Source organism: Oncorhynchus mykiss, chromosome 12 (assembly GCF_013265735.2).
Source record: "Oncorhynchus mykiss isolate Arlee chromosome 12, USDA_OmykA_1.1, whole genome shotgun sequence".
NCBI classification, from domain to species: domain Eukaryota; kingdom Metazoa; phylum Chordata; class Actinopteri; order Salmoniformes; family Salmonidae; genus Oncorhynchus; species Oncorhynchus mykiss.
In genome coordinates, this window is record NC_048576.1 from 37,010,099 (window position 1) to 37,019,445 (window position 9,347).

Genomic DNA, 9,347 nt, shown 5'->3' on the forward strand with positions numbered 1-9,347 from the left:
AAAAAACTAAACGTACACTCGGGGAGGGGGTGGGGGCATAGAAACGCATTGAATAACAGATTCATACATGGATAAACAGTGTTAAAGACACTGAGACACATGTTGGTGTTTATTGTCATGAGTCTGATCCTGAAGGTAGAACTGAGCGATTTCCCCTTAAGCCAGCTGCAAAGTCAAAATTGGCTATATTGTAAAGAAAAATGAGCTTTTTGGTCTTGATTTAAGGTTAGTGTTAAGCATTAGGGTTAGCGGTGTGGATTGAGTTAGCTTTAAATCAGATGTTATGACTTTGTGGCTGTGCCAGCTAGTGACCACTCCACAGAACGGCCTCCAGAAATAGATTCATGATGAAAAACACTAACCTGCCTATGAGACGGTGCAGCATCTCAGCTGCATTCAGCGTCAGCGGGGCAACCTGACCCAGAATTCCAGGCTCTCTCTCTCCCAGTCCCAACAGAGATGATCTATTCCTTAAATCCCATTCTCTCTTTCTGTGTGTCCGAGCAGAGCCAAGCGGGGCGTCCTGACCCAGAATTCCATTCTCTATTTCTGTGTGTCCGAGCAGAGCCAAGCGGGGCGTCCTGACCCAGAATTCCATTCTCTCTTTCTGTGTGTCCGAGCAGAGCCAAGCGGGGCGTCCTGACCCAGAATTCCATTCACTCTTTCTGTGTGTCCGAGCAGAGCCAAGCGGGGCGTCCTGACCCAGAATTCCATTCTCTCTTTCTGTGTGTCCGAGCAGAGCCAAGCGGGGCGTCCTGACCCAGAATTCCATTCTCTCTTTGTGTGTCCGAGCAGAGCCAAGCGGGGCGACCTGACCCAGAATTCCATTCTCTCTTTCTGTGTGTCCGAGCAGAGCCAAGCGGGGCGTCCTGACCCAGAATTCCATTCTCTCTTTCTGTGTGTCCGAGCAGAGCCAAGCGGGGCGTCCTGACCCAGAATTCCATTCTCTCTTTCTGTGTGTCCGAGCAGAGCCAAGCGGGGCACCACATAATGTTTTCTCATTAATAGAGCGCAGCCAGGTCCCCAAGGATGCTGAGAATGTGGGGGAAAGGTTGTAGATGACAGAACCACGGAGGGGAAGGGAGAGATGTACAGAACCAGTCAAAAACCCTTGAATGACTAGGTGTGTCCAAACTTTTGACTGGTACTGTATATTCCATTAGAGCCTTTGGGAGCAGACAGATTGTCAGGTCCACAGAGACTACAGACATACTTGGAGCCTTGCCTCTCTACCAGCCAGTGTTGCCATAGGCCATCATATAGGCAGAAATTGTGTGTATTGGTAATACAAATGTGAATGTGACTTGATTGCTCACTTGGATGGCGGTCGAGCTCTTGGAACAATTATGTTTACTGACGGCCACACCTCCCACCCCCATTGTCATCCTTCCTCCCCTCCACCCATCCAGAGACAAGGCGGCTCCCAGAGCAGCAGCAGTGGTCAGGAGTACAACGTCACGGCTCTGATGGAGCACCTGAGGGAGAAAGAGGAGAGGATCCTGGCCCTGGAGGCAGACATGACCAAGTGGGAGCAGAAGTACCTGGAGGAGAGCGTCATGAGGCAGTTTGCCTTAGACGCCGCCGCCTCCGTCGCCACCCAGAGGGACACGTCGTCGTCAATGATAAGCCACTCCGCCAGCAGCAGCTATGAGCAGCAGCTGTCAGTGGAGGCTCGTATCCAGAAGGAGGAGGAGGAGATCCTGCTGGCCAACCGCCGCTGTCTTGACATGGAAAGCAGGTAGATAGTTGTGTGTTTGAGACACAGGTCTATTCAGATCAACTGATCTTCAAAATTCCTGGAGAGGCATTAAACCTATCAATTTCATATAATAATCATGTTCTGTACAGTGCACTATACAGATACGATCCTTAACAGCTTAACACAACCACTTACCCTAGATCCTAGAACTTCAGTGCAACCGTGACCCCAGTCAAATCCAGTCTATAACTCCCATTGTTCTCACTGATCATACAGAACACAATCACATTCAAATATTAATGCAGTCTGCACTTTGCAGGATGTTGTACTTCCTTTTATTTGAAGAACTATACTCATGTCCCGTCCCACAGGATCAAGAACCTGCACGCCCAGATCATTGAGAAGGATGCCATGATCAAAGTGCTCCACCAGCGTTCCAGGAAGGATCCCAACAAGGACCGGGATGCCGCGGCCACCATGCGACCCTCCAAGTCTCTGATGTCCATCGCCAACACGGGCGGCTCGGGCCTGCTCTCACACAGCTTGGGCCTCAGCAGCTCCCCCATCACAGAAGAGCGCAAGGACAGCAGCTGGAAGGGCAGCCTGGGTAAGAATTCTATTGGTTTTAATGGGGTTTGGTTGTGATAAAGGCTATTTGAGTTTTCCCTTGTTATATTTGATGGATTAATTTGAATTGAGTGGGTTAGATACTGGAACTGCAGACATAGGGAGGGCACTACTTTTGACTAGACTCGACCTCTTGTGAAAAGTAGTGAACTATAAGGGTGTCATTTCAGATGCAGGGTAGAGGGACAAAAGCCGGAAGTCTGGTTAGGAGGAAGAGGGCAGGGAGGGTACAGGAAGTTGATTCGCAGGCCCCTGAGATGTGTGCGTCAGAGCGTGATGACGGAGAGACAAAGGGGTGTGGAGGGTATCATTGACATGAATGGTCTTCAGCTGTGGGTTTTTATGTAACTTAGATTTCAATAGTAACATTGAATGAGTAATAGCCTGCTGGTGATGGAGGAGGGTGGGAAGTTTAATATTATCAATGGTGCTGTGCTTGCTGGTACAGGCTGATTTGAATCTTGCTTAATTGTTGTGTGAATGCTGAATGTACTGTCTGTTACTATGGACTATTTTATCTTACTTCAACTTGCTTCCATGTGCATCAATAAACAAGTTGTCATGAGTAACCCAGCACCACCACATGCCTAACAGGTATTCTCTGTTCCCTCCCCTCAGGAGTTCTGTTGGGTCCAGAGTACCGTACCGATTCCATCTCGTCATCTCCCTCCCCGGTCCTGCCCCTGACAGCAGGCCACTCTAAGACGGGCAGCAGGGACAGCTGCACCCAGACAGACAAGGGCCAGAACCAGGAGGCTAGCAGCAAGCCTAGCACCCCAGCCCTGCAGAGCACGACCCTGCCTAGCCGCCTCTCCAGCCCCAGCCCCGTCTACATACCTGACCGCATCGCAGGTACAGTAGGACAGTGCAATCGACATTAGTGTTGTCCACCGTGGACACAAGGCCAGCAGTTTGTCCTGACCACTTAATTATATGCTTTAACTAGGGTCCAGAGTTTTTTCAGACCCAGTTAATATGAAGTATTTGAGTGTTCGCTGCCTGCAATTTGAGAAATAGAAACTTTCAATTAGTCTAGACGTGACCAACAAGGATGCTTCTGCAATGTGCAGTGCCAACATAACAGAATGGCAAACGAAGCTTGTGATTGTCAGTGTAGCCCATCACTTGAACTGAACTGAATCGTTTCTAGGAAAATTATCTAACCAAACGCAAATGGGCTTTTGTTTAAAATCTGTTTTGACATGGTACAAGACTAATTCAAGAAATAATCCAGGAACTAGAGGTCGACCGATTATGATTTTTCAACGCCGATACCGATTATTGGAGGACCAAAAAAGCCTATACCAATTAATCTGCCGATTTTTATTTATTTATTTGTAATAATGACAATTACAACAATACTGAATGAACACTTATTTTAACTTAATATAATACATCAAAACAATCAACTTAGCCTCAAGTAAATAATGAAACATGTTCAATTTGGTTTAAATAATGCAAAAACAAAGTGTTGGAGAAGAAAGTAAAAGTGCAATATGTGCCATGTAAGAAAGCAAACGTTTCAGTTCCTTGCTCAGAACATGAGAACATATGAAAGCTGGTGGTTCCTTTTAACATGAGTCTTCAATATTCCCAGGTAAGAAGTTTTAGGTTGTAGTTATTATAGGAATTATAGGACTATTTCCCTCTATACCATTTGTATTTCATTAACCTTTGACTATTGGATGTTCTTATAGGCACTTTAGTATTGCCAGTGTAACAGTATAGCTTCCGTCCCTCTCCTCGCTCCTCCCTGGGCTCGAACCAGCAACACAACAACAACAGCCACCATCGAAGCAGCGTTACCCATTCAGAGCAAGGGAAACAACCACCGGCTCAGAGCAAGTGACGTTTGAAACGCTATTAGCGCACGCTAACTAGCTAGCCATTTCACTTCGGTTACACCAGCCTCATCGGGAGTTGATAGGCTTGAAATCATAAACAGCGTAATGCTTGACGCACAACGAAGAGCTGCTGGCAAAACGCACGAAAGTGCTGTTTGAATGGATGTTTACGCGCCTGCTTCTGCCTACCACCGCTCAGTCAGATACATAGATACTTGTATGCTCAGTCAGATTATACGCAACGCAGGACACGCTAGATAATATCTAGTAATATTTATTTATTTATTTATGTATTTATCCGTTATTTTACCAGGTAAGTTGACTGAGAACACGTTCTCATTTGCAGCAACGACCTGGGGAATAGTTACAGGGGAGAGGAGGGGGATGAATGAGCCAATTGTAAACAATTGGTTGAATATCATCAACCATGTGTAGTTAACTAGTGATTATGATTGATTGTTTTTTATAAGATAGCTAGCAACTTACTTTGGCGTACTGCATTCGCGTAACAGGTAACTTGTGTAGTGCAATGAGAGAGAGGCAGGTCGTTATTGCGTTTGACAAGTTAACTGTAAGGTTGCAAGACTGGATCCCCCGAGCTGACAAGGTGAAAATCTTCTGCCTCTGAACGAGGCAGTTAACCCACCGTTCCAAGGCCGTCATTGAAAATAAGAATGTGTTCTTAACTGACTTGCCTAGTTAAATAAAGGTATAAAATAATACAAATTATTTAAAAAAATAATAATAATTAAAGTATTTTTTTTTTTAAAATCGGCAAATTTGCGCCCAAAAATACCGATTTCCGATTGTTATGAAAACTTGAAATCGGCCATTCTGATTAATCGGTCGACCTCTACCAGAAACCACACATTTGTTTCAACCAAGCAGTAGCTGGGGGGAGAGGTTAAGGGTCAGATGCTCTGGATGGGCAATATGGGGTCAAATCGCCTATTCAAATATAGTGTGATGGATATTGTTTTCTTTAAGGCAAATAGCCTATTCCCTTTATAGTGCACTACTTATGTGGCTCTGGTCAAAAGTAGTGCATTATATGGGGATTGGGGAACAGGCTGAATCTTTGTTTTGGGGGTAGATGTTCCCTTTGATCAGTTGACCAACCTTCTCCCGGTGTTTCTGTAGATGTGCCAGTGTTCCACAGCAGTACCCTGGAGAGGCGTGTCCTGCCACAGTCCCACCCCCAGGCCACATCAGCCCCTCAACAGGAGGACAACGACATGGTGGAGATTCTCATCTGAACTGAACCATGTCCTCTATAGGTCACAGGACAGGAGGACAATATGTGTTTGTGCATAATCAATACACACACACACAAACATTCACAGACACACACTTTCAAAATAGGTGGAGGATTGCTTTTTTTGTTTTTTCAACGTTTGGTGTTTAACTAGTTGTCGAGTGACCGAGGGTGTGTTCAAATGCACAACTTTTTTAGATGTGCTTTGATGAACAATACTTTGTACGGATTGTGATTCGGGAGGTTTTAGTGTCATCAGAGCGATCAGTGTTGCTGGAGGCTATTGGTTAACTAGCCCCCTTGGACCAAATGTATTGGCTACCATACGTTGCATCTATTGCACTACTTACTTTTTTCACGTTAAGTCTGACTTAGGTAATCTATTTATGTGTAGTAAACAGTACATTATTCACCAATGTTAGACGTGGCACTTGGGTAATCAGTGATATTGTAAACTACAAAACATTATTTTAACCTGTAGATACTGTATGTATGGCATGTGTATCATTTAACCGAACTGAATGGAATAGGTTTTTAGAAGCCATTCGGTTACATGGCACTGCCAGCCAAGGACCACAATGCACTGTTTAAAGTATTGGGGGACCGGCCCCCCATGTCACAGTGGAAAACTTGGGGGAGCGAGACTCACATTTCTACTGTGGTCCAATGTGCTGCCTGTGACCCCACTGGATGGGGTCTGTCTCTTTCGAAGTGCAGCAGTAGAAGAGGTTTGGTGTTCACCGATGTGCCTATGCATCAGTTAAGGTTCTCCACTATACCTGTTAAGTGTCCTTCATTCCAGTCATGCTGGGTTTGAAATGGTCTTCTGCCCAGACTTGCTTCAAATGATATTAGGCCTGAAATAGTCCGTTAGGATTTTAACTACTAGTTTATGCAATGATCAGACAATCTGGTAATCAACTGTCTTTCTACACCGATTGACATTGTATTTATTAAACTATATGGCTCTGTTTACAAAGGAAGCCCAATTCTGGTCTTTTGCCAATAATTGGGCAAAAGATAGGAATTGGGCTGCCTGGTTAAACGCAGCCTATGTGGTGATGTTAGCAGTTGAAATCCAAGCCAGTTTCACAACCGCACATGTCCCTTTCTTTTGACCAAAGGTAACAGAATGAGTTTGTCTGTGGCTTGATGTGATAATGTTATATCTATGATATCACATCAAACTTTCAAACAGTGACTGAAATATCCACCCATATAACAATCTAGGTAGCAGTTGTGAGCATTTTTAATCCAAAGCCAAAAATGTGGGACCAAAGAAACACTCCACCAGCCTGTCTCCTGGCCTGACTCCACTATTGTCTTTAATGTCAATAGGTTAAGTGGACATTTAAAAAAAAAAAAAAAAAAAATTTTTACTTCACCTGCTCGAACAAACTGTCTCCTCGTATCTACATTTCTCCAACCTGGCTGATGCAGTTAGGCCAGTGTTTGAAAGAAGTACACTACATCACCAAAAGTATGTGGACACCTGCTTGTTGAACATCTCATTCCAAAATCATGGGCATTAATATGGAGTTGGTCCCTCCTTTGCTGCTATAACAGCCTCCACTCTTCTGGGAAGGCTTTCCACTAGATGTTGGAACATTTCTGAGGGGATTTGCTTCCTTTCATCCACAAGAGCATTAGTGAGGTCGGACACTGATGTTGGGCGATTGGGGCTGGCTCGCAGTTGGTGTTCCATGGGGTTGAGGTCAGGGCTCTGTGCAGGCCAGTCAAGTTCTTCCACATCAATTTTGACAAACCATTTCTGTATGGACCTCGCTTTGTGCACAGGGGCATTGTCTTGCTGAAACAGGAAAGAGCCTTCCCCAAACTGTTGCCACAAAGTTGGAATCACAGAATCGTATAGAATGTATGCTGTAGCGTTAAGATTTCCCCTTCACTGGAACTAAGGGGGCTAGCCCGAACCATGAAAAACAACCCCAAACCATTATTCCTCCTCCACCAAACTTTACAATTGGCACTATACATTGGTGCAGGTAGCGTTCTCCTGGCATCCGCCAAACCCAGATTCGTCCGTCCGACTGCCAGATGGTGAAGCGTGATTCATCACTCCAGAAAACACGTTTCCATTGCTCCAAAGCCCAATGGCGGCGAGCTATTCACCACTCTAGCCATTTCTTGGCATTGAGCATAGTCATCTTAGGCTTGTGTGCGGCTGCTTGGCCATGGAAACCCATTTCATGAAGCTCCCAATGAACAGTTCTTGTGCTGACATTGCATCCAGAGGCAGTTTGGAACTTGGTAGTAAGTGTTACAACCAAGGACAGACTTTTTTTACGCGTTTCAGCACTTGGCAGTTCTGTGAGCTTGTGTGGCCTACCACTTCGCGGCTGAGCCATTGTTGTTCCTAGACATTTCCACTTCACAATAACAGCACTTACAGTTGACTGGGGCAGAAATTTGACAAACTGACTTGTTGGAAAGGTGGCATCCTATGACGGTGCCATGTTGAAAGTCACTGAGCTCTTCAGTCAGGCAATTCTACTGCCAGTGTTTGTCTATGGAGATAGCATGGCTGTGTGCTCAATTTTATACACCTGTCAGCAACCGGTGTGGCTAAAATAGCCGAATCCACTTATTTGAAGGGGTGTCCACATCATTTTGTATATAGTGTACAGTATGTTAGTTTTACAACTGAATAAAAAGCACAAATAGTGTTAAGAAATTAAAAATGTCCAGCAGAGAAATTGCCCCCCCTCAAGTTGTTTGTCCAGGATAGACAATGGACCCTGGGATTGGAGACTGAACCTTGGGTGGGGACTACAGGATTGAACACCTAATATTATTTTATTTTTTTGGTGTTCATTTTACGCTTCTTGCTAAGGCTCATTTGGATGGCTATCAGTTGCACTTGCTGTTTTACTGTTTGTAAAATGACACTTTTCAATGGTTACATTTTCAAAAGGCCAATGGATGTCATGTTCAATTTATTGGGAGAGCATCAAATGTTTTTTCATGGTGTTACTAACAGTCATGTCAAAGTCCCCATTATCAAGTACTGTACCAGCCTGCACCGGAAGCTTCAGAAATGTCATTTATACATTAATTCAACTCTTAAAGCAAAGGTGTTCCCCTTAAAATCTGTACTGATAGCATACAGCACAATATGCAACTCTTTGCGGTCCCACCCAAATGCCAGTCCATGGGTCTTGCTTCAAATTTCATAAGGTGTTCTGTACCCATTACTGTCAAAACAGATGATTAGTATTTACATGTTTAAGTCAGTGAGCCTGTAGACCTGCCTTATCAGTGTGGTGATGGGAATAAGTATCAAACTATGTATTAACGTTTTTGGTCAATCAAGAGCAGAGTTGGTGAGTTTACCGGAATCTCTGGTAGTAATGAATGTTACTTTTTTAAAGATGCAAGGTCTTCTAGTATTTGTGCCTTTCAACGTCCGTAAAATAGATGCTGCTTGACAATGTCATTACTGTACAATCGCCATTCATGTTTAATTAAATTGTATTTCTAGTCAACCATCTGGTTTTACAAAAAAACAAACATTTCATGCCGTTTTTATTTGTGGTTGAACGTTTTTGGGGTGTAATTTATGTACTCCTGACGACTTTCCAAATGTTTCAGATAGTGAGTTTACTTGGTTTAGTATTACATTTATTTTGTTAAATAAATATACAATGTGACTTTTCTGTGCATTTTCCTCTTATAATGTACACATGTATTTTTTTGGTATAGAGTACCACAGTAAGAGTTGTCAAACGGTTCCATTCATTTTACCCCATAGGGGATTTTAGAAACACTTGGGGGGCTGTGTTCCCTGTAGGCTTACCCTGGTGTAACATTTTGATAACCCTGGAAATCTTTCTAGGACAAGGTGACTTTTCAATGTATTTGCTTACGTCACACCCTCCATGAAGAGCCTCCCACTGCCCTGCTA

General features: G+C 44.1%; 1 protein-coding gene across 7 annotated transcripts in view; it reads left to right on the forward strand.

The window, feature by feature from the left end:
- The window catches only part of LOC110537533 (angiomotin), a 48,844-nt gene extending 42,040 nt beyond the window's left edge, over positions 1-6,804 (forward strand). For all 7 annotated transcript variants that reach the window (XM_036937483.1, XM_036937484.1, XM_036937485.1 and 4 more), the window contains 4 exons: positions 1,410-1,738; positions 2,071-2,306; positions 2,945-3,178; positions 5,311-6,804. In XM_036937483.1, coding sequence (XP_036793378.1) covers positions 1,410-1,738; positions 2,071-2,306; positions 2,945-3,178; positions 5,311-5,426 — 915 coding nt within the window. In that variant the 3' untranslated portion in view covers positions 5,427-6,804. The remainder of the gene's footprint in view (positions 1-1,409; positions 1,739-2,070; positions 2,307-2,944; positions 3,179-5,310) is intronic.
- The last annotated feature ends 2,543 nt before the right edge of the window (positions 6,805-9,347 follow it).